Source organism: Panthera leo, chromosome A2 (genome assembly GCF_018350215.1).
Source record: "Panthera leo isolate Ple1 chromosome A2, P.leo_Ple1_pat1.1, whole genome shotgun sequence".
NCBI classification, from domain to species: Eukaryota; Metazoa; Chordata; class Mammalia; order Carnivora; family Felidae; genus Panthera; species Panthera leo.
This window is the reverse complement of record NC_056680.1, coordinates 118,219,232-118,244,594: the sequence shown is the minus strand read 5'-3', so window position 1 is coordinate 118,244,594 and position 25,363 is coordinate 118,219,232. Positions and strand designations below refer to the sequence as shown.

Below are 25,363 nucleotides of genomic sequence, written 5' to 3'. Positions count from 1 at the left end.
GGTTGAGCTGACTTCAGCTAAGGTCATGATCTCGAGGCTCGTGAATTCGAGCCCTCCGTCGGGCTCTGGGCTGATAGCTCAGAGCCTGGAGTCTGCTTGTTCTTCTGTGTCTCCCTCTCTCTCTACCCCTAACCCAGTCGCATTCTGTCTCTCTCTCAAAAATAAGCAAACATTAAAAACAAAACAAAACAAAACAAAAAAAAAAACTGCCAGGATAAGAACACTTAAGATAAACATGTCTCAATTTACATCCACAACATTATTGGTATTTAGGCTAACCATTCTATTTCAGAATCATTTAAAAATGAAGAACAATTTCAAAAGGTAATGATCTGTCAGATTTCTTAAATTATTTTTTAACGTTTATTTATTTTTGAGATGGAGACTGACAGATCATGAGCGGGGGAGGGGCAGAGAGAGGGAGACACAGAATCCAAAACAGGTTTCAGGCTCCAAGCTGTCATCACAGAGCCTGATGTGGGGCTCAAACTCACAGACCACACGATCATGACTGAGTGGAAGTCGGACACTTAACTGAGCCACTCAGGCACCCCAGAAAGATTATTTTTTAAAATGACATTCTCTGAAGATTATTCTAAAAGTCAAACTCTAAAACATAATGATCATCACAGAAATAAGTTAATGTTCTAAGATTTATATGTTCTTAAAGGGGAAAACAATTAGGTTTTATAAATTCTAATAAATAAGTATCTTGTTATAGTATTAAATCTCTGACTTATCATGTATTACCTGCTAAGCAACTAAAATACCAGCAAATTCCCTGAAAACTTTTAGGGACTATACACCATGGGGTAGTCTTAAAAGGTCCCCAAATCCTTTGATACTTCCTCTCTGCAAGAAGTGGAACTTAATTCCCTTCTCCTTGAGTGTTGACTGAACCAAGTGACTTGTCTTTAATGAATAAGACAAAGTAGAAGCACCAACATACAACTTCGCTGGCTAGGTCACCAAGTGCACTGGGACCTCCTCCTTGTTCTCTCTTGGATAGCTCACTCCAAGGGAAACGGACTGCCATGTTGTGAAAACATTCAAGCAGCCACTGAGGAGGCCACACAGCAAGAAACTGAAGGACATCCTGCCAAAAGTCATTTGCATGAGCCACCCTGACAGATCCTCTGGTTCCAATCAAGCCTTTAAGCTGACTGCAGCCCTTACCAACATCCTAACTGCAACTGACCAGGAGACCCTGAGCCAGAACCACGTAGCTAAGCTGCTACCAAATCCCTAACCACTAAGTTTTGGGATCACTTGTTACACAGCAAGAGATAACGAATAGAAATGGAAAGAATAAACTACCTTATAAAGTTCCTTCTCATCCTTTTCGGTCTTCAATTGACATTCCAGTTGTTCTCTTTCATACTGTGTCTTCCTGAGTTTATCCTTTAAACTGAATTAAAGTAACATTAATACAGACCCAAAAAAAACCTTCTTTAAAACATTTTTGGAACATAAAGTTATTTTTTAAAACCATCAGAAATACCTGTCTAATTCAGTTTCTTTTTCGATCGCTTTATGTGTCACTGACACAATATCTTCCTCAAGCTGGAGAGCTTTGGACGTAGCATCATTGTATCTCTTCTTAAACTCTTCATTTTCCGTTCTTAAACTTTGTGATACTTCAACAAGACCCTTAGAAACAACAAGGAGTATTTTGGGAAACGTAATTTCTAAGACAAATTTGCAAATCTTTAAGAAATCTGTGTATTCTTAAATTGTTAATCCCACATTTGTCCCCTCTAAAGTTTATAAACTAGATTAAAAACTAAACCTGAAACTGAAATATACATTCAACTTTTTATACACCAAATGAAACAATTATTAATTTCCTTTCCAGACTTCTCAACCACCAATTGTTGATTTCACAAACTTCTCCACCAGAGGGCAGGCAACAAAAAATGAGAGAAAACATTTTAAACTGGTCACTTTCATTTTTGACATCCTGTTTTTCAATGCTACTCCAGTGACAAATCAGGTTTCAAATGATACTACCAAGGTTAACAACTTATTACAGCACAGATCGCTAAGTGCCACTGATAATTATACCAAAGCACTAAGTTAAGATACATGTCTAAAGCAAGGTTCCTAATGATCCTGCCACTGTGGCTCAGAGGCCTGAACAAATACTCAAAGAAACTGAAATACAAAAGTAGTAAATGCAATTTAAAAAAAAAAAAAAAAAATTACTTCTATTTAAAATAGAATATTCCACTTTGGACAAATAATTTAAAAGTTTAAAAAAATGTTAACACATCAAGACATTTGACTTATAAGAACTTGGTCAAGCTCCTCGCTAAGCCCAATTTATGTCTGTAAAATGAAGATAATAAAGCCTTTTCTCCCTCACTCTATAAAATCATGAGAATCAAATGTATCAGTGCATATGAAAGTACTGTTATGGAAAACTATACCTCAAAGAACTGATAAATTAAAACAAACTGGTTTTGTTAAAAACTACTTTTAAAACTTTCCACATATAAAAGTACCACCCATCTAGGCAACAGCAGAAGCTAAAGGAAAGCACCAGTCTTACAATTTAAATGTAACAAATGTTATACAGTATTTACAAACAACTTTTTCATAAAGTCAGCCAAATTTTTTTACTTATAAGGGAAATACCACTTTAAATATATCACTAAAATATAAAAATTGCTCCAGCCCCATACTGGGTGTAGAGATTACTTAAGAATATGAAAATTGCTATGTTGCATCTTCATTAAAAAGCTCATCACAATAACGGTCAGATACACTCTCTTGGTTTTATTTTTGCTCAAAGCAAATGTTTGTTTACTGAATCTGCAACATTAACTAAAGACTGTCATACAAAAAAAACTAAATGCTTGTCTGATTCCAATGACCACAGAAAGCAAATAATATTTATTCCCTCTGCTGTAAACTGCTGTCAATATCCAAGGATTCTTGCAAAATCTGACACATTTTTCATTTATTTATCTTGCTCATTTATAAAGATAGCCAGAGAGGTTTCTAATAGCTGTGTTTTGTTTTCTTTTTTTTAAATTTTGTATTGCTGGTTTTACCAAATGCTCTTTTTGCACAGTAAATAGCTTACAGATTTAATCAGGTATTTCTTCCTAAAACAAGGATTAGATTGCCTAGAAGCAAAAACTAGTTTCTGAATCTGTAACTAATGAAGTTCTATATCAGGTAAACAGCATTCTAAAAAATGTATGGGCCAAGAATCAGAAGATTCATAAGCAACTAAATGCAAAATATTAACTAACTGCTTTATCTATGAGCTAAGTTAACTCTACAGTGAGTCACAAATTAATTCTAATGTAACTTGAAGAGTCTTAGCGTCTTTCTCCAGTACCCATTAAAGCACCTAATAGCTTCTCAGCATCCATACGGATTTTCTAATGGCATGAAAATGCTTGAGATTCTTTTTCAGGCCTCTAGTTCCCATGTCTGAGTGAAGCACATAGCATCTCAATACGGCTAGGTCCTTCTTAGCATGAAAATGACATTAAAGTCTGTGGTAGTACACACAAACTAAAACTCCTTTCTTTCAAAAACCAACTTTTTAAAAAAGAATTTAGAACACAATCTTTGAAAAGCACTTGAAATTTAAGATAAATATTCAGTCAATATTTGCAAATCATGCCCCAAAACATAATTCTAATATTAAAGTAAAACTTAAACAGATTAAGTCTGGTACACTGTGTACCAAGATAAGAACAATTACAACAATGGAGGCAAAAGGAGATTAAGGGATTTGGACATTTCAAATTCATGTAGCCGACTTCATCCCCTCCTCTGAGATTAAAGAATCTCTGCTACCACGAACCACTATTAGCAATTCCTTCAAGTCAACTCTCAAATATGAACCAGATAAAAATAAATAAATAAGTAAGCCAGCCACTTAGGTGGCTAAGCACGCACTAAAAAAATCTGAAGCAACAGAACATACTTATTCTCATGTTTAAAAAAACACCAAATTCTGATTACAAATGAATACAATCTGAAAAAAAACAGATATAATATTAGGACAACTGGGGTGCCTGGGTAGCTCAGTGGGTTGAGCAACCGACTCTTAATATTGGCTCGGGTCATGATCTCGCCATCATGGGATCGAGTCCAACATAAGGCTCCAGACTGAGCTTGGGGCCTGCTTGGGATTCTCGCTCCCTCTCTGCCTCTCTTCCCCCCTCAAAATAAATAAATATTACCCTGGACAACTATTTTGAAAAAGTATTCTGGATTCAAATGTATACAGTGGTAAAATTTAGTAAATTAGTACCTGAATGCTCTAAACAGCAAATTATTGGCAAATGGATTATGTTATTGGGGCCCTTGGGTGGCTCAGTTGGTTAAGCATCTGACTTCAGCTCAGGTGTTGATCTCAAGGTTCATGAGTTTGAGCCCCACATCAGGCTCTGCAAGGACAGCAGGCAGCCTGCTTCGGATTCTCTTTTCTCTTTCTCTCTCTCGCCCTTCCCCCACTTATGCTCTCTCTCTCAAAAATAAACATTTTAAAGGATTATGTTTTTTATGGAAATTGTTAGATTTTAAAATGAACCTTACTCATCTGACTTAATCTGGCTTTTCTCAAACACTCTGCTTCCTGAAATCAACTAAAACACTGAGCTATATACAGTTATCTACATAGAATATAAGTGCATCTTCTCTGGTTTCTAGAAACATACCAAAGATATAATTAACAATATTCAATAACATCTTCACGGCATTAAAATGACAGGATAAAAGGCAAAATAAATAATAATTGGGCAATTCCTCTTTCATTAACACTGCCCCCATAAATACAACCTGTTCAGGTTACAGTTGGGTTATTTGTTTTTGTAAACTAACCTGAAATAAGTTATTTTAGCATGTTTATTTCAGTTTATTTTTTATTTTTGTTTTAGAGAGAGTGCTAGCAGGGGAGAAGGGCAGAGGAGAGAGAGAATCTTAAGCAGGCTCCATGCTAAGCTCAGAGCCCAACAGAGGGCTCAATCCCATGACCCTGGGATCATGACCTGAGCCAAAATCAAGAGTCAATGCCCAACCGACTGAGCCACCTAGGCGCCCTTCAGTTTATTTTAGATCTCTGAATTAAAATATCTTTAAAAGTTAAAAATTCATATAATCTCTTCAGTAACAAATTTATCTTGAGAAAAACTTATACTTTATTTGAGCAGCAACAACAAATTCACTTAAAAAAATCTGCATCAAGAATAACTATTCTTCTTTTCCAAGAAGACTACTTCTGTCGAAAATCTGCTAAGAGCAAATACACTTATATTCTACCTTTATAATACCAGATTCAGAGGATTAAATTTTTTGGTTAGAGCTAAAAGGGAAGCTAGCCTACAAATAAATTTATTGTTTAAGTTATTTCCTGAACACGTATACATTCCACAGACAAGTAATTTTTAATTTTTTTAACATTTTATTTTTTGAGAGACAATATTTTATTTTTTGAGAGCTCAAAATTTTTTGAGCAGGGGAGCGGCAGAGAGAGAGGGATACACAGAATCTGAAGCAGGCCCCAGGCTCTGAGCTGTCAGCACAGAGCCCAATGCGGGGCTTAAACCCACAAACGCAAGATCATAACCTAAGCCGAACTCAGACACTCAACTGACTGAGCCAACCGGGCACCCCATCCACAGACAAATAATTTTTAAATTAGATTTCATGTGTATTTATTAATAAGGGAATATGAAAAAAAAAAATAGGACAGTATAATTTTACTTACACTGTCTTTTAATGAAACTGAATGATTTCTGTGTATTCCATTATAATGCTTGTTACACATGGATATGTAACATATTTACACACAGATCAACGGAACAGAATCAAGAAAAGAGAAATAAACCAATGCATGTATGGTCAATTAATTCACGGAAAAGGAGCCAAGAATATACAACAGGGAAAAAACAATCTCTTCTCTAAATGGTGTTGGGAAAAGTGGACAGCTACATGCTAAAGAATGAAACTGAACTACTACCTTACACCACATACAACAAATCAACTCAAAGACTTAAGACCTGAAACCATGAAACTCCGAGAAAGAAGCTCCTTGACACTGGTCTTAGAATTTTATGAATTTGACACCAAAAGCGAAAAATAAAGAAGTGGACTACAGCAAACTAAAAGGCTTCTGCACAACAAATCAAATTATCAAAATGAAAGCGACTCCCAGGGCGCCTGGGTTGCTCAGTCGGTTGAGCGTCCAACTCCGGCTCAGGTCGTGATCTCGCGGTCTGTGAGTTCGAGCCCCACGTCGGGCTCTGTGCTGACAGCTCAGAGCCTGGAGCCTGTTTCGGATTCTGTGTCTCCCTCTCTCTCTGACCCTCCCCCGTTCAAGCTGTCTCAAAAATAAACAAACATTAAAAAAAAAAAATTAAAAAAAATAAATAAATAAGAAGTGACTTCCAAAATGGGAGAAAATATTTGCAAATCAACCATGTGGTAAGGGGTTACTATCCACAATTATTTTAAAAATCATACCAAAAAATACACTGAAGTACATCTTATTATTATCAACATTCAAGTTAAGAATATATTTTATGGTGGGGTGCCTGGGTGACTCAGTCAATTAAGTGTTCGACTTCAGCTCAGGTCATGATCTCACAGTTCATGGGTTCGAGCCCCGCATGGCTCTGTGCTGACAGCTCAGGGCCTAGAGCTTGCTTCAGATTCTGTGTCTTCCTCTCTCTCTTTCAAAAATAAACATTAAAAAAAAAAATGTATCTTATTAAAAAAACTCAATTCATAGTTTAGGCTCCAAAAGAAAACTACAAAACTTAAAGCCATAGTTTGTTTTAGTCCTATTTGAAAAACAAGACTCATTATTATCATTTGGTTTCCTGAGCCTCAGTTTTTAATCTTCTAATTTTCAAATACACAATGAATATACCTACAAACTATTCATTTTTTTAATTTTTTAAAATGTTTTTTCATTTATTTGTGAGAGAAAGAGCACATACATGCGTAAGCAGGGGAGGGGCTGAGAAAGAAAGAGAGACTCTGAGGCAGACTCCAGGCTCTGAGCTTTCAGCACAGAGCCCGACACAGGGCTTGAACTTGTGAACCACCAGATCATGACCTCAGCCAAAGTCGGCTGCTTAACTGACTGAGCCACCCAGGCGTCCCAAAACTGCTCATTTTTATGTAAGTCTAAAAAATGTAAAGTTAGGGTAAAAAAAGACTAATCAATACGATGGAATATTACTTGACAATAAAATGAAATAAAGTACTGATAATTATTATACTATGGATGGGCCTTGAAAACATTATGCTAAGTGAAAGAAACCAGTCACAAAAGGCTACACATGATTCCATTTGTATGCAATGCCCAAAATACACAAATCCACAGAAAAAGAAATTTAGTTTAGTGGTTGCCTGGGACTGAAGGGAAAGGAAATAGAGAATGACCACCAACAGGTACAGGTTTCTTCTGGGGTGATGAAAGTGTGCTAAAATTAGGTTATGGAAATGACTGCATAATTCTATACATGTAATAAAAACCACTGAACTGTCTATTGTAAAGTGTTGGACTTTATGGTATGCCAGTTATAAATCACATTTCAATAAAGCTGTTTTAAAAAAAGATCAATTAGATAAGCTCAAATCTTTAGTCCTTTCAGGCAAAAGTATAGACCGTCATTAAGAGTACTAGAAGGAGCCACACAGCCTGCCTCTACCACTTTACAAACTGTTCAATCTTAGGCAGGTTAAGTAACACCTCTGTGCTATCTTTGTAAAGTTCCTACGTAACAATGCCCACCTTATAGGATTAAATGAGTTAACATAAGTAAACACTCGGAACTGCACCTGGCTTGCATTAAGTATAATGACTTATTTTTATTAATTAGCCTATTATAGGAGAGAAAAATCTACACTTAGAGGTGAATTAGAAATGAATGTAAAATTATCCTTAATTATGAAAATAATTACTTTTTAAATCTAGGGTACCCATGAATGACAGAACATATACAGATCACATTAAAATACAGGTGAAATATAATATGTATTTTATAATTATTTATAGATGTTAGTTGGTTTCAGTTTTAATCTACTTTGTAATCCTAATTTATTCCTTTAAGCAGCCAATTACACAAAATAATCTAAAACATAATTAAACATAACATTTAAGCCAATCTGTTTTTGATAACCTTAACACATCCAATTCTTTTAATTTACAAAATAGGAGTGTTACTATTGGCATTTTATAATGAAAAAAGTCAATATTTATAAAAGATGAAAGTTTTTACTTTATAAACATTTAACTCAGTATTTGTCAGGTATTGAATGGCTAACAAGCTAATCTTATTTTATAAAACAAGGAAAACAATTTTTTCTATCATGAAGAAACTGAAGGGTACTACAGATCATTCTGTTCCACACTGTCCATTCTAAAATTTTAAGTGAAATTGTAGATGATACATCATAACAGCCCTTCAGATACTCAGCAGTACATACACCCAGGACCTCAAAGAGAAAACATTTAGAAGACAATTCTTAACAAGCATCAAGATTGTTTTTTAGAATTCACACCACAAAAGAGACTTAAGACAAGTGCCAAGAAATGTCATGGATTTTATAAGCCACCCAACTAAGGCAAGCGACAAGCGACTTCTAGCTGCCCAGCAGGCCTGCCTGATTAGAGGAAGACTGATTCCGGAGGTGAAAAAAAAAAAAAAATTCATTAAAAAGCCCCGTGATTAGAAAAGAAAAGGAACTATTTTTCCCTGCAAGCCCATTATTTCATCCCCAGAAATAAACAGGCAATTGCCAACATATGACTAAGAAATTTTTTTCAACATTATATAAGTATCATTTCTAGAATCTGAGGAAAATGGCATGGATTTCATATTTAGATTTTATTCACATTTTGGTTCTTTCTCTAGATCATCATTATGAAAACTAGTAAAATAATAGCTACATGTAGTGAGAATCTATTTATGTAACAAACACTGTTCTAGGTCCTTTTTTTAATTACCATTTTCATAGTATAGAATACCATTAAAAAAATATATATATCACTTCTACCTGTTTCATCTTCCCAGAGTACAATACCAACACAAGAATAGTAGCAGGGAAGAAGTCCCCTCCAAGATTAGTGTCTGTCATCAAGACTTATGAGTTGCCATAAAAACTTCTGAAGACCTCTTCTGGATACAAGAGCCACAATCTCCTACAAATTTTATTTTGCTTCATTAATCCCCCGCCCTCAATCTACCACTTTCTCAATCTAAGTATGTCAGAATAAGCTCTCTTATAATAGTCTTATCTGTAGCGCTTAACCCTCGTCATGTGGACAGCATTAACTCTCAGCTAATACTCCACTGAACCAGAGGCACGACCTGATGCACATGAATAATCTCACACAATTCAAAGCCTACCATTCCACCATTCCTATTCTTCCAATCATCCATTCTTCCCTTGGATTTCAAGTTGATCAGATTTGAAACCTCAAAGGCCACATTTCAGGGCATTTTTGATCTTATGGGCCAAGTACATGCTGTGATGGGCCATTGTCATGAATATCATCTTCTATCTCACTTCCACCCCTCTAATTTGTTGTAATTGAGTGAAAGAAAAAAAGATTGGCATTCCACTTTGGAAAACCGACAAACCCAGGCACAAACGAAATAAACATGTAAAGAATAGAGAGAAAAGAATAAGAACTATACAAAACAGCCAGGGAGTTAAAATAACTGAATACATAATTGAGCTGAAATGTCCTAACAATCAAGGTAGGCACATTTGGTATTTTATCATATTTTAATTCGGTATACCTGCTTTTACTGCAAGATACTAATAGTAAAATTAGGGGAATAACTGCTTATTTTAAACTAAAAAGGCAAATGGTAATAACAGAGACATTACAGATGTCTAAAGGAAGAGTTAGAATTGTACACATTGTTTGACAGGTCACCCTCTAACTCAAAAGAACACTCTTCAAACAACTACAAGTCAAGAGAAAGTTTTTCAGAATTTAAGCCCTATTTCTGTATCATCTCTGTTCAGGTGTGCAATTTACAACTACTCTACTGGAGTATAAAAATTATTGAAAATCATTGTACCGGTGGTTCAAGTAATAATTAACTGCTCTAGGCCTTGTTGGACAAGAGAATGGAACACATCCCATCTTTAGGGTCAATCATGTCAAAAGACATAAGAATATCCAACCAGTTGTGAGGCTGTGATATGTATCATCGCAATCTGTGTTTGAAAAACTAACCAATTACTTTCCTTATGAAAATAACAGGTCAATGACCAGGTGATTGCTTTTTATTTTCAACTATTAAGTTATATCATTTTTTTTTAATGTTTATTTTGAGAGACAGAAAGACAAAGAGCGAGCAGAGAGGGGAGAGAGAGAATTCCAAGCAGGCTCCACACACTGTCAGCACAGAGCCCGATGTGAGGCTCGAACTCACGAACCTTGAGATCGTGACCTGAGCTGAAATCAAGAGTCAGATGCTCAGCTGAGCACAACTGAGTCACCCTAAATTAAATCCATTTGCATCTCTAATGAAACTACACTGTTTTATACTTATACTTCTTTTTCTTACCTCAAGATATTGTGCCAATTTTAATTATGTGTTGTTTTTTTTTTTTAGGATAATTTATAGCATTGCTCACATCAAAGATTTCAAAATTTTGCCGAATACTACATTTTATTTCATTGAATTCCACTTTTTGGAAAAGTAACTTTAACTATTTTGTTCTATTCTCCCCTTAATCAGCATTTATCACTCCTAATTCTATTTCCAACCACCCTCCCCCACCAAATACTGATCAATTATTTTACAATTAGATATAAATCATATAGAAACAGTTGTCAGTTGGGGCACCTGGGTGGCTCAGTTGGTTAAGCATCCAACTCTTGATCTCAGTTCAGGTTGCAACCCCATGCAGGTGGGACTGAACCCCACGTCAAGCTCTACACTGAGCCTGGGGATTCTCTCTCCCCCTCTCCCTACTCACATGCTCTCTTTCTCTGTCAAAATAAACATTAAAAAAAAAAACAAAAAACACAGTGGGGTGCCTGGGTCGCTCAGTCGGTAACCAACTGCAGCTCAGGTCATGATCTCAAGTTCATGAGTTTGAGCCCCACATGGGCACTCTGTGCTGACAGCTCAGATCCCGGAGCCTGCTTCAGATTCTGTGTCTCCCTCTCTCTCTCTGTCCCTTCCCTGCTTGTGTGCTCTCTCAGAAATAATAAATGAATAAACTTAAAAAACAAAAAAACAGTTGTCAGGAACCACCTCGTCAAGTCTGGTACCAAAAAAAGCTAACAGTATTTTAAACATTTATAACATAAAAGAAGCTGTGGAAGAAAACTGACAGGAACAGACCTATTCTCCTCTAAGTATGTATCTAAATGCTGGGTTTGTTTTTTTTTTTTTTTAAACAGGTAGTTTTTATTCACTTTAACTGGTTTAAGTTCTTGAAAAAGTGGAGTTTCAAGCAATATACTATCAACTCCAAACAGTGACATAAAACACAACTAACCTTATGCTCTGCTTGCAGCTGGTCACATCTCTCTTTCTCATGGTTAAGCTCTCTTTCCATTCTTCCAACTTGTTCTCGAAGCTGTGTTGTATCTTTTTCCAGGACAGCAATTAACTTTAATAGTTCTTCTTTTTCTTTCATGGTTTTCTCAATTTTCAACTATAAAACAAAAACTCACATTGATTTTTTATAATCCTAAAATGTGATTAGTTTTCCATCTCAAAAAAATAGTAAAGAAATGCACAAAAAGAACTTTTACATACGATTTACTTCATGAATCATACATGTAAATAAAAACTCAAATCAAATTTAAACCTTCTTTGGGCAAAAAAGGAAACATTAAAAGGTATAAAATCAATAAACTTTATTATGAAGTTGCCTGCTAATCAATTTTCAAATTAGTACCAAAAATAGGGCATATTAAGTTTTCCAAGTGACTTAATTCTGGGTTTTTCTTGAGTATTTATCAAGAAGAAAATGTATACCACTTTTTTTTAATTTAAATTCAAGTTAGTTAACATACAGTACAGTCTTAGCTTTAGTAGAACCCAGTGATTCATCTCTTATATATGACACACAGTGCTCATCCCCCAAAAGGTGCCCTCCTTAATGCCCATCACCCATTTAACCCACCCACCCCCCTAACCAGCAACCCTCAGTTTGTTCTCTGTATTTAAGTGTCTCTTTATGGTTTACCTCCCTCTGTTTTTATCTTATTTTTCCTTCCCTTCCTCTATGTTCATCTGTTGAGTTTCTCAAATTCTACATGAGTGAAATCATATATATTTCATAACTCTTCTTAAATGTAAAGCTAGGAGAGATCTTCGAATGTACTAAGAACTCCCTTGTGTGTTATAGAAGACCATCACCTATGGCATTACTCTTAAAACTTTTGGTACTAAGGAATAACAGCTGCTCTATTTAGCTAAATTAAAACAAACTTTAAAAAACTGCAAATTTTAGGACAAAAATGCAGATTGTAACAATAAATTACATAATTGATTTTGGGGGGCACACTAACAGTAACTCAATTCAGCAAAACCTCCAATGTTCTAAAATTACTAATTAAAGGACCTAAAATAGTAGTAAATAAAATAGTTAACTTTTCTCTTACAACAGTCTTTGATTCAAATGGGAATAATGAAGACTCAGAGGGAAAATTTTGCAAAGGAGGCATCATACATTTAGCTAAAATAAAGTTTTCTCCTGGTACACTAAATTGTTTCTCCAGGGTCACGGAATCAAACTGATTAAACTCTAAAATGGGTCTTGTGAAAGTTGGAAGAGCAGCAAATTTTTAGAATGACCCTTCTACCTCTTCCATCAGACCAAATGAAAATAACAGCCATCAAATGCCCTCAAAAAAGAAAAGTTTATGTATTCACTAAACTTCCTTTATACCTTATATTCTGAAAACCAATTTTTGGCTCTAAATTTTCTGGCAGCTTAAAAGTGAAAACATATCTTGACATGGTGCAACAGAAACATTATGAAAGAACCAATTTTCCCAGTGATACACTTAACTGGCATATACTTTTTGAAGAGTTTACTGAATGTTAAATAGAAATTTTAAAAAGGAATTCAAATTAGATAAAAATGTATACAAGTCTAATTCCTGCCTCCAATTTTGTATCTGAAATCTTCCAAGCACACAAAATAGTGAAAATTTTATAACTGACACCCATCACCTAAATTCACTGATTATTAATATTTCACCATGTTTAACTCCATCTCCCTTTATCACTTGCTTATGTTTTTGTTTTTTGTTACAACCATTTGAAATTGCAGACATTTCACCCCTAAGTACTCAGAGCAAGCATCTCCTAAAGACAGTCTCCTTTTCAACTACCACTATCATAAATAAGAAAATTAATAATTTTATAACATCCAATAGATAGATATTTTGGGAATAATGGAAGATATATAACTATGACCTATTTTTTAAAAAAATCGAAAACTCAATCAAGGTTCACCTGTTAAATTAACACAAGACATAACCCTTCAATGTCAACAGTGCCACAAATAATATCTCATATATTTGTACTATTTTTGTGTAGTTTTAGATAAAACCATTAAAGATTTTGATGAATGTGGAAATTTAAAATATTTATCAAAAAAATTGGGTCAGATATAAAAATATTTTATCTCAGCATTTAAGAGACATAAATTTCAATTTTCTTTATCAAGTACCCCTTATGAGTAGGAAGAAGTGGAATAAATTGTGCGACATCCCAATTAACTTAGAGAAGGAACATAAGAGAGACACCGATGCCTGAATGTCTGTTTTTCTGCTGGACATCCTGAAATCAGGGTGGTCTAACAAGTATTCAAAAAGCTGCAATATAAACACTAACTGCATTCTTTTTAAGAGCTGGGCTTGTTTCAGCATCTTTGACTAGCATTCAAATATCAGGCTAAAAACCTTGATCATCAGGCGGCTGTCACCACAAAATGTTTCAGTCACCCTATAAAAGTTACATTTCTTTATTTAAGATAAGAAAGGAATTTCTGGAAGGGAAAGGGAAGATATGAAGAATTCACAATAAAAAATGGTTCCTTCAGTTTGACTCTCTAATGAAAGTATTGTATCTATGACCTGTTGTGTTTTTTCTCTAGCCTCAATTTTTGAAGATAAGGATATAAAATCAATAAAATAAAATCAAAGGCATAAAATATTTACATATAAAAAATATCCATCTGGGGCACTCGGGTGGCTCAGTTGGTTAAGCGACTGACTCTTGGTTTCAGTTCAGCTCATGATCTCACAATTTGTGGGTTCGAGCCCCATGTCAGACGCTGCGCTGACAGGTCAGAGCCTGCTTCAGATTCTCTTTCTTCCCCCTCCCTCATGTGGTCTTTCTCTCTCTCTCAAAATAAATAAACTTTAAAAATCCACCTGACTATAAAGAAAAAGCAATGACCTGCTGGATGAAACATGAATGTAAATTAACCAAAAATACATAGCGAACAAACTAAATAAGCTGTTTTTCAGAAATTCAAATGTAACATTCTAGTTTCTTAGATTTTAAAGATACTGAAAAATATCTTAAAATAAGAATGTTGTTCTATTTTCTCCTTCAATAATTACTAAAATTTAAGACGTAAGACATTAGACCATCTGCACAGTAAATTTCTATTAGAGCCAATGCGATGACTCCCAAATAGTCAATTAAAAGAATGTAAGAAGGCTTTCACCTTCTCTCTTTAAATTATGGTTAATCCAGGCTATTTACTTGATAAAATGAACACGGAAATCATTCTAAAAATGCTCAACCTAAACTAAGAGACAGGGATATTCCCTGATTCACCCTTCCACAGTGAAATCAATAGCTGACAGGAAGATTTTTAAAGTATTCCAAAAACAACACTCTAAGTTTATTATTTTAGTTAAAAACCATTTGATTTTCAGGTTATTCTTTTAAATTCTTTAAATGCCAACATGAGCCCTGTTCTTAAATTATCTATAAATCACTAGCTCACTGTTGGTACTAACCTCAAGAAGACCAGCTTTTGTGGTCACCACCAACATGTCAGAATTTCCTTCATCTTCCATAGTAAGTAACTCTTCAACTGGAGACGAAGCCCGAAACTGGAAAGGTGTACTTGCTCCACGAATTTCACCCTTATGGGTAACATAACAGAACTGATAAAATTCTCCATCATCATTTGGAAGGTAATATCCTAAAAGAAAATTAATAAAAAAATTGATTAACTTTCCTATTATGAAATTAACGGGGTTTTTTTCCCCCCATTTAACACACCTTGCCATCTCTGCTCATTCCTGACCCTGTTTAGGTTGCGGGTGGGAATATATCATATAAAGAAATCTTCCCTCAAATTTGACATTCATTCCATGAAAAGAAAGATATTGAGCGGAAGGAATGTGCTGTACATGAATTGTATAAAAGAAAGGAAGATGAAGTCCACTTTTGCAGAATAAAAAATAACCTTTGGAATCACACAGCTTTATTCAGCTGTACTACTAGCCATTGTAACTCAACCTCCCTGAGCCCCAGTTTCTTATCTGTAAAACAGCTATGAAGCCATCTACCTCAGAATTACAATCTGTAATGTATTTACACCATCTAGCCCATTATCTGATGAATATGTTTGATATTTGTTCCTTCTTCCTTCGTCTCAACTGTTACCCCCTTTTAAGATTTGCTGGATTATCCCTGCTCAAAATTAAACTTCACCTCTTCTTCTCCAAAGCTCCCAGTATTTTTTACAGTTAAAATACATACATACATACCTACCACACTCCATAGTACTTTCAATTACCTTGCTTTATATCCTATCAAGAACTCAGAAATACTGAGGGCAAATATATAATATATATAAAAATTCTAGCATCCCCCACAATGACTTTATAAGGAAGCATTCAGTGGTGGTGAAATGACTACACAAAGATCAATACATTCACCTTATCTTGAATATTCATAACTACCCAGAAATTTGTAACCACTACATCTATTCTTTCATAACTTGAAATTTTCAACCTCATTATTATATCTACTTCACTTGATTTCCTTCTTTAAAAAATATTTAACTTTCTTCCTAAGCAAAAAGAGAGAGGATCAGAGAAAATACAAGAAAAGCCTGGGACAACTTGTGGTGCTTGCAAAAAAGAAGTTCCCCCCAAAAAATTCAAAGTGGCAGGGGGTGGAGGGAATGTCAAAAAACACAGGAGCCCACCTGATGGAGCTCCCAATGGCCAAAGAAAGCTAGAATAATTTGCACAACAAAAAAGGATAGTATTAGATTTTATTCCATAGAAAAAAATAAATACCTATGAGCTTATGGGGAAAGAGACAACTACTCAACATAGTAATTCCAACTAGTAAATGTCCAAGGAATGAGCACAGAAAAGCACCATTAGTGAAACACAACAATAAAAATTGTTGCAAGCTAGGGACTCCTGGGTGGCTCAGTTGGTTAAGTGCCAGACTCTTGGTTCCAGCTCATGTCATGGTCTCACGGTTTGTGGGTTCGAGCCCTGCATCCGGCTGTCTCAGCTGACAGCGCAGAGTCTGCTTGAAAATTCTCTCTCTGCCCCTCCCCTGCTTGAACACACTCACTCTCACTCTCTCTCTCTCAAAAACATAAACGCACATGAAAAAGAAAATTTTTTTTAATTGTTATAGGCAAGATCTTACTGATAGATACTAAAATTAGAGGGTGAAAATTTGAGGAAAAACAAGGTATTTCCTTAGTCTCAAACTAACTCCCCCATAGTATTCATTAATTACAAAAGGAAAAATACTAACTTTACAGTAGAGAAACCCAGCAGATACCAAGTGATCAAGATTAACAACACCAGGGCCACCTGGGTGGCTCAGTCAGTTAATCATCCAACTTCAGCTCATGATCTCAAGGCTCGTGAGTTTGAGTCCGCATCAGGCTGTGTGCTGACAGCTCAGAGCCTGGAGCCTGCTTCAGATTCTGAGTCTCCCTCTCTCTCTCTAAAATGAATAAACGTTTTTAAAAAAAAATTCTTTTTTTTTAATTAAAAAAAAGATTAACATCACCAGGAATGAGAGAGGAACATCAAGTACTCCCTGATACAACGCACTGAAGAGTGACTATAAAACAGCACTTGTACGATATTCTTCCTAAAAATGTATACCGTTAATCTAATCATGAAAAAACACCACCACACAGAAGTGCCTGGGTGGCTCCGTCAGTTCAGTGTCCTACTATTGATTTTAGCTCAGGTCAGGATCTCACGGTTCATGAGTTCCAGCTCCACATTAGGCTCTGCACTGACAGTGCGGAGCTTACTTGGGATTCTCTCTCTCCCCTCCCCCACTTGTGCACACTATCTCAAAATAAATTTTAAAAAACTTAAAAAATGTGGGGCGCCTGGGTGGCTCAGTCAGTTAAGTGTCCGACTTCGGCTCAGGGCGTGATCTCGCGGTCCGTGAGTTCAAGCCCCGCGTCGGGCTCTGTGCTGACAGCTCAGAGCCTGGAGCCTGTTTCAGATTTTGTGTCTCCCTCTCTCTGACCCTCCCCCATTCATGCTCTGTCTCTGTCTCAAAAATAAATAAACGTTTAAAAAAAAATTTTTTTTCTTAAAAAAAAAAGTTTTAATAAAATAAAAAATAAGATTGTAAAAGTCATGAAAGAGGACAGAATGAGGAACTGTCACAGATTGGAGGAGATAAGAAGATAGGACAATTAAATGTAATGTGGAATTCTGGATCGGATCCAGGAACAGAAAAAAGAACACTACTGGAAACAATAAAATTTAAATAAGGTTTATACTTTAGTCACTAGCAGTGCACCAATGTTAAATTCCTAATTTTTTAAATAAATGTACTATGTAAGATGTTAACATTAACGGAAGCTGGACAATGGGTATACAGAAATTCTGTGTACTATTTTTGCAACTTTACATCCAAAATTATTTCAAAATATATAGTTTAAAAAGAGTAATATAAGGGTAGCTCTAGCAATATATTTTTAAAAGCTTTTAAAAACCCCACCCTCCTAGTATATACAACCAAATTTATTAAGCCATGGCTGAGTAACTTTGCAAATGGCCAAGAGACTTACATAAAAAGTTTAAATGGAAAAAATCTATATAGTCTGACTAATCGGCTCTAGTATCGTGACATTAGAAATTCTATCAACCAGAGGCACCTAGATGGCTCAGTCGGTTAGGCGTCCGACTCTCGGTTTTGGCTCAGGTCATGATCTCATGGTTCGAATGATCAAGCCCCAAATCAGGCTCTCTGCTGGCAACATGGAGCCTGCTTGGAATTCTCTCTCTGTCTCTGCCCCTTCCCCCACTTGTGCACATGTGCATGCACATACTGTCTCTCTCTCTCTCAAAATAAACATTAAAAAAAAAGGCATGGACCTGTTCAAAGTTTTCTCTCCCTCTCCACCACCCACGCTGTGTCTGTCTCTCTCAAAATAAATAAACTTAAAAATTCTACAAACTAGATACTCAAGGTCTGATAAATCACACAAAAGTAATCCACTAAGAAATGGTTCAAATGTTGTTTGAGATACCAGATGTAGTTATTCAGAGCTGCAATTTAAAGCTATCTAGAAAAATCTCTCATTAGGTTAATAACATTGAAAAGAAAATAGGAAAGCAATCAGTTGAATTACAACAAGAGTTCATTTGGGCAAAGAATTACATTTATATATTTGTGTTAGTTGTTTTGAGTTTTGCATTTCAAGATTCTCATGACTCATTCACAAAATGAGCAAGGTCATTTTGGATTGTGCTTAAAATCTCTTCTAGCTCTAATACTCTATGACTAAGTTTTTCATGACTATCTTGACTTTATATAACAAATGAGTTTTAGGCAGGCAGAAGCTTTTATTTCTGAATTTCAAAGTAATATTTCACCTGATGAATTTTTAAAAGCTTGGAAAACAACTGCATTTATGCTTAGCTCCCATGAAAATGCTCTTAACTAACTGGATACTTTTCTCTTTATTTACTGCCTTTTAACTTCATGGTAAACTACCAGTGAAATCATTAGTCACTGTAACAAATTCATTAAGTTAACTGAAGAAAATTAATCACATTAAAAATGACTGAACTTTGAGCATTCAACTCTTGTTTTCGGCTCAGGTCATGATCTCAGTTTGTGAGATCGAGCCCCACATTGGGCTCTGGAAAGAAACTCACTCTTCAATGAAAAATAAGCAAAAAAACTTTAAAAACAAATGTTTATATTTGAGAGAGCACAAGCAGGAGCGGCAGAGAGAGGGGCACACAGGATCCGAAGCAGGCTCTGCACTGACAGCAGCGAGCCCAATGTGCAGTACAAACTACAAGATCAAGACCTGAGCCGAAGTCTGACACTTAACCGACTGAGCCACCCAGGTGCCCCAAGCAAAAATAAAAATCCTTTTAAATGCCTAGATAAAATATGTATCCTACACTCATATTTATATTCTTATGACTTTTGCTAAACAAAGACACTAATTAATTCAACTTTGGTATGTTGGACATGCCTAAGTAGACCATTACAATGGAGAACAACATTTTTAATGGCATAAAAATTAAATTAAAACATTTAATTTCATCAAGTTCTGCAGTTTTCGGTTCTTACCTTGAAATGCTAATACACAATTAACTGTTGATCCTTCTATGTAATGTTCAGGCATAGGAGACCATAAAAATGTGTAATAATCACGAGCAGTACTCCATCCAACCTAAAGGAAAATAATAAGAACACAGAGATTATAAGTAGTTTAATACTAGAGTGATATAGCATATTGTCTTTTACTGCATCCTAAAATTAAAACATGGGTCGCTATGTTTACAAATTATTGGGTATTTTAACAAGCCTGTCAAATTTTTATGATTTTTATTAAGCTATAACATAGTGTTATAAAGATCTATATAAATGGAACAGTCCAGTTTCTATTATGTATTAAAAATACAATTTGATACCCAATTTCTCAAGGAAAATCTTAGTATGCACATGATCAAATGTAACAACTCATGTTTCTCTCTATAACTTCACTATACATTAAGTTTTTAAAACTTACTATTTTAGATCTCAAATTTCAGTGTGTTTAGATTTCCTTCTCCCCATTAACGTGGTAACTAAAACTTCACTAATCTCTCATATCAAGTCTTACCTGCAGCCAATTGGTAAATTTTGTAAAAAGGCATGTATTGCCCAGACATTAATATACACATATAGAAAACCTATGTCCCACCTATATCTAAAACATCTTCAACTTACAAAATGTCTATGTTACATGTATCAGTCTATATTTTCTAGACAAACTGTACAGTGTTAAATACTGAGTATTAGAGATGTTTAAAACAAGTACACACATAATTCATTCTACTGTGCTTCACAAATACTACATTTGGGTTTTTTTGTTGTAGCTGTTGTTTTTACAAAGTGAAGGTTTGGGATAACTGAATCAAACAAGTCTATCAGCACCATCTTTCCAACAGCATTTGTCGCTTCATAACTATCACATTTTTGGTAATTCTCACAATATTTCAAACTTTTTCATTACTATTGTATTTATTATGGTGATCTGTAAGCAGTGGTCTTCAATGTTATAATTATTTTGGAGTGTCATGAACCACACCCATATAAAATAATGAACTTAATATGTATGTTCTGACTGCTCCACTAACTGGCCCATTACTCTCTCCCTCTCCTCAGACTTCCCTATTCCCTGAGACACGATACTGAAATCAGGCCATTTAATAAACCTACAGTGGCCTTTAAGTGTTCAAGTGAAAGTAAAAGTTGCATATCTCACTCTTAAAATCAAAGAAGTGATTCAGCTTAGCACGGAAGTATGTCAAAAGCCAAGACAAGCCAAAAGCTATGTGTCTTGCACCAAAGAGCCCAATTAGGAATGCAAAGGAGAAGTGGCTAGGTGGCTCAATGCATTGAGAGTCCAACGCAGTCGTGATCTGAGGGTTCGTGAGTTCAAGCCCTGCATCGGGCTCACTGCTATCAGTACAGAGCCCACTTTGACCCTCTGTCTCCCTGTCTCCCCCCCTCCCTCCCTCTCTCTCTCTCTCTCTCTTTCTCTCTCTGCCCCTCCCCTGCTCATGCTTGCTCTCTCTCAAAAATAAAACATTAAAAAAAAAAAAAAAAAAAAAAAAGGAATGCAAAGGAAAGTTCTTGAAGGACATAAAACTACTACTCCAGGGGCACCTGGGTGGCTCAGTCAGTTGAACATCCGACTTCAGCTCAGGTCATGATCTCCCACTCCTTGAGTTTGAGCCCCCATGGGGCCCTGTGCTGACAGCTCGGAGCCTGAAGCCTGCTTTGGATTCTGTCTCCCTCTCTCTCTGCCCCTCCCCCACTCATGCTCGCTCTCTCTCTCTCTCTCTCTCTCTCTCAAAAATGAATGTTAAAAAAAAAAAAAAAAAAAAAAAAAAAAAAAAGTACTACTCCAGTGAACACATGAATGGTAAGAAAGCCAAACAGCCTAATTGCTCATATGGAGAAAGTTTTAGTGGTCTGGATAGAAGATCAAACACCACCACAACACTATCTCAAGCCAAAGCCTAATCTAGAGCAAGGCCCTATCCTATCTTCAATTCCATTAAGGCTGAGAGAAGTAAGGAAAGTGCAGGAAAAAACTAGCAAAAGTTGGGTCAGGAGATTTAAGGAAAGAAATGTCTCCATAATATAAAGCACAAAGCAAAGCAGCAAATGTTAATGTAGAAGCTATAATAAGTTATCCAGAAGACATAGCTAAGATATTTAATGAAGGTGGCTACACTAAACAAAAGATTTTCAATGTAGATGAAACAGCCTTTATATTGAAAGAAGGAGCCATCTAGGGCTTCAGAGCTAGAGAGAAAAGTCAATGCCTGGCTTCAAAGCTTCAAAGACAGGCCAATTTTCTTGTTAAGGGCCGATGCAGCTGGTAATTTAAGTTGAAGCCAATTCTCATTTACCGTCTCAAAATTTCTAGAATTATGCTAAATCTACTCTGCTTATGCTTTATAAATGGAGCAAAGCCTGTACGATGGCACATCTGTCCGTAACATGGTTTACTAAATAATTTTAAGCCCACTATTGAGACCTACTGCTCAGAAAAAAAGATTCCTTTCAAAATCTTACTGCTCATTCACAAAGCAGCTGTTCACTCAAGAGCTCTGATGAAGATATACAAGGTTAATGTTGTTTTCATGCCTGCTAACACAACATCCATTCTACAGCCCATGGATCAAGAGGAATTTCAACTTTCAAGTCTTATTACTCAAGAAATACATTCTGTAAGGCTATAGCTGCCATAGCGATTCCTCTGATGGATCTGGAAAACCTTCTAGAAAGAATTCACGATTCTAAAACGTTATTCATGGGAACAGCTCAAAACATCAACAGGAGCTTGAAGAAGCTGATTCCAACCCTCACGGCTGACTTGGAGGGTTCAAGACTTCAGGGGAAACAGTAACTACAGATGTGGCAGAAACAGGAAAAGAACTAGATGTAAAGCCTGAAGATGTGACTGAATTGCTGCAATCTCATGATAAAACTTGAGTGGATGAGGATTTGCGTCTTACGGAGGAGCAAAGAATGTGTTCTTGAGATGGTGCAGACTGCTGAAATGACAACAAAGGATTTAGAATATTATAGGAACTTAGTTTATAAAACAGCAGTAGGGTTTGAGAGGATTGACTCCAGTTCTGGAAAAACGTCCTACTGTGGGTAAAATGCTACCAAACAGCATTCACTGCATGCTACACAAAAACTGTGAAAGGAAGAGTCAATGCATGTGACCAACTTCACTGTTTTTTTTTGTTTTTTTTTTTTTTTAAGCAAACTCCACTCCCCAGTATGGGGCTCAAACTCACAACCCCAAGATCAAGAGTCACATGCTCCACCAACTGAGCCATCCACGTGCCCCTTTTGTTGTCTTATTTTAAGAAATTGCCACAGCCAGCCCAACCTTCAGCAACCATCACCCTGACCAGTCAGCAGCCATGAATCATCAAGGCATAACCAGCAAAAATATTATAAATCACTGAAAGCTCAGATGATGGTTAACATTTTAGCAATAAAGTATTTTTTAGTTAAGATATACATCATTTTTTTTTAGACATAATGCTATTACGCACTTAACAGACTACAATACAGTGTAAACATAACTTTATATGCACTGGGAAACCAAAGAAAATCATGACTTACTTCACTGTAGTGACCTGGAACCCAACCAAGCTATGCCTATACTAGATATCTATTTGCAGGTAATATAAGAAATTATGCCTCATCCACAGGGTTAGATTATACATATGTTCTATAATTCTGATAAACCTAGGATTATAGATTACAGAACACTGAAACTAGAAGAATATTAGCAATCTTTAGTCTCTCAAGGAATGTTTTCAAACTGTAGGTCACAATCCAGTAAGAAGTGGTAATATCAATTTAGTGGTTCACAGCCCTATTTATTTTTTAATTATACAGAATTAGAAGTATGAGTGCATGAAGGCTAAATTACACTTCCTGAAAATTTATCTCCGGTGTATTTGCGTACAACTTTTTGCTAGGTCAAATCACATTTCTTTCTTTCTGTATGTCACAGTCAAGAAAACCATTTGAAAACATTTGAAAGATGCTATTCGTCTCTATAGATGAGAAGTTTGAGTAATCCATGATGATCTACTTCACTTAAAGGCTGCTATTTTTTCCTCTCAGAACTGTTAGAAGAATGAGATTAGATGATGAACATAAAAGCAACACCCAACTGAGTGCCTGACCCACGGTAAGCACTCCATAAACGGTAGTTTTTGCAAGCACAGTATATTACAGTGACTAAGACCACAGGAAGTTAAGGTCAGACTGCCAGAAAGAGCACTTACTAGCTATATGACTTCAGACAAGTTATTCTGTTCCCTCCTCTTTAAAATGGAGATGATGTTAACAATCTCAAAGGGCTGTGTATTAAATAATTCCCATAAAGCAATCAGCACAGAGCTGAGCACACTGGTATTCATTAAATGTTACCATTCATTAATACCCAAGGACACAGAGCCTATTAGGGACAGTGATCTTGATTTTATGATGCTCTCTCCCCTCACTTTAGATCCCCCAATGCTTCACCATCTCCTAAAAAAGAGCCCATCTGAAGTTCTTCCCCCAACAGATACACCTGGTACAAATCAAAGCTTGTATTCTTTGTCTCTGTCCATTTACTGATCTTAAAAGAAACACTTATCTAGAGCCACATCTTTCTTGGAAGAAGGAAAGAAGGGAAGAAGGAAAGAAGGAAAGAAGGGAAGAAGGAAAGAAGGAAAGAAAGAAGGAAGGAAAGAAGGAAAGAAAGAAGGAAAGAAAGAAGGAAAGAAAGAAGGAAAGAAAGAAGGAAAGAAAGAAGGAAAGAAAGAAGGAAAGAAGGAAAGAAGGAAAGAAAGAAGGAAAGAAGAAAGAAGGAAAGAAGAAAGAAGGAAAGAAGAAAGAAGGAAAGAAGAAAGAAGGAAAGAAGAAAGAAGGAAAGAAGAAAGAAGGAAAGAAGAAAGAAGGAAAGAAAGAAGGAAAGAAAGAAGGAAAGAAAGAAGGAAAGAAAGAAGGAAAGAAAGAAAGATAGATAGATAGATCTCCCTAAGTGAACAGGCTCTACCTGGACCAGGTAGTCAAGAGAAGGAAAAACGGAGTGTGCCATTTAACTTCTGAATGACTGACACACAAAACTGCAAACATCACAATTACAGGTATCTGATTCAAGTGGCACTGGGAATAGCAGTTAACAGAGACTTACTGAATGTTTGTTTTGTAGTAAGTATTATCATCTTACAAACTAAGAAACTAGTGAAAGGCTAGGAAATAGCAGAGTTAGGATTTGAACGTAAAGTTTAAACTCTTAACCACCAGGACACTACTCACTCCTTTCCTGGCAAGATATGTAATACTTTCATACCTTCTGAAATTCCACCACTTTCAACACTGAGTCGGTAACTACATAATTCTTAAAAGAAGTGCAGTTGACAAAAGAGAAACAGCAAAGAGCGAAAGCTCTGTTTGTAGCTAAGTAAAACAAAATGGGAGAAATGAGATCCATTATCATATAAGAAAAATATATGTAACAAAAGAGATGTTGAGTGGTTTGGTCTTTGCTGTGTTTTCTCCAAGTGAATCACAATAGCTCAGGCTATTCCTTATTGGTTGCCTACACTGGTAACTTAGAAAGTCTATCTAACATTTTGCTTTCCTTTACTGCCTCTATGTCAGGCCAACTCTTCTCAAGAGAAGTAGTTGACGGTGCTACGAGATGTCAAAGGTATCCCCTGCTGAGACCACTGAGGAGACGGTCAAGATGCAACCCAGAGTATAAAGTATAAAACTGTGCTTTAAACTCCTTTTGAGTAAGAAACACTGAACAATGGATCTTAGGTCACTCTGGAAGG

The 25,363-nt window shown here is 35.9% G+C and overlaps 1 protein-coding gene across 3 annotated transcripts in view; it reads right to left on the bottom strand.

The window, feature by feature from the left end:
- The window catches only part of TAX1BP1 (Tax1 binding protein 1), a 90,918-nt gene that overhangs the window by 48,125 nt on the left and 17,430 nt on the right, over positions 1-25,363 (bottom strand). For all 3 annotated transcript variants that reach the window (XM_042920852.1, XM_042920861.1, XM_042920869.1), the window contains exons 3-7: positions 19,578-19,680; positions 14,996-15,183; positions 11,503-11,661; positions 1,502-1,650; positions 1,318-1,408 (exon numbers count right to left, since the gene is read on the bottom strand). In XM_042920852.1, the coding sequence (XP_042776786.1) occupies positions 1,318-1,408; positions 1,502-1,650; positions 11,503-11,661; positions 14,996-15,183; positions 19,578-19,680 (690 nt within the window). The remainder of the gene's footprint in view (positions 1-1,317; positions 1,409-1,501; positions 1,651-11,502; positions 11,662-14,995; positions 15,184-19,577; positions 19,681-25,363) is intronic.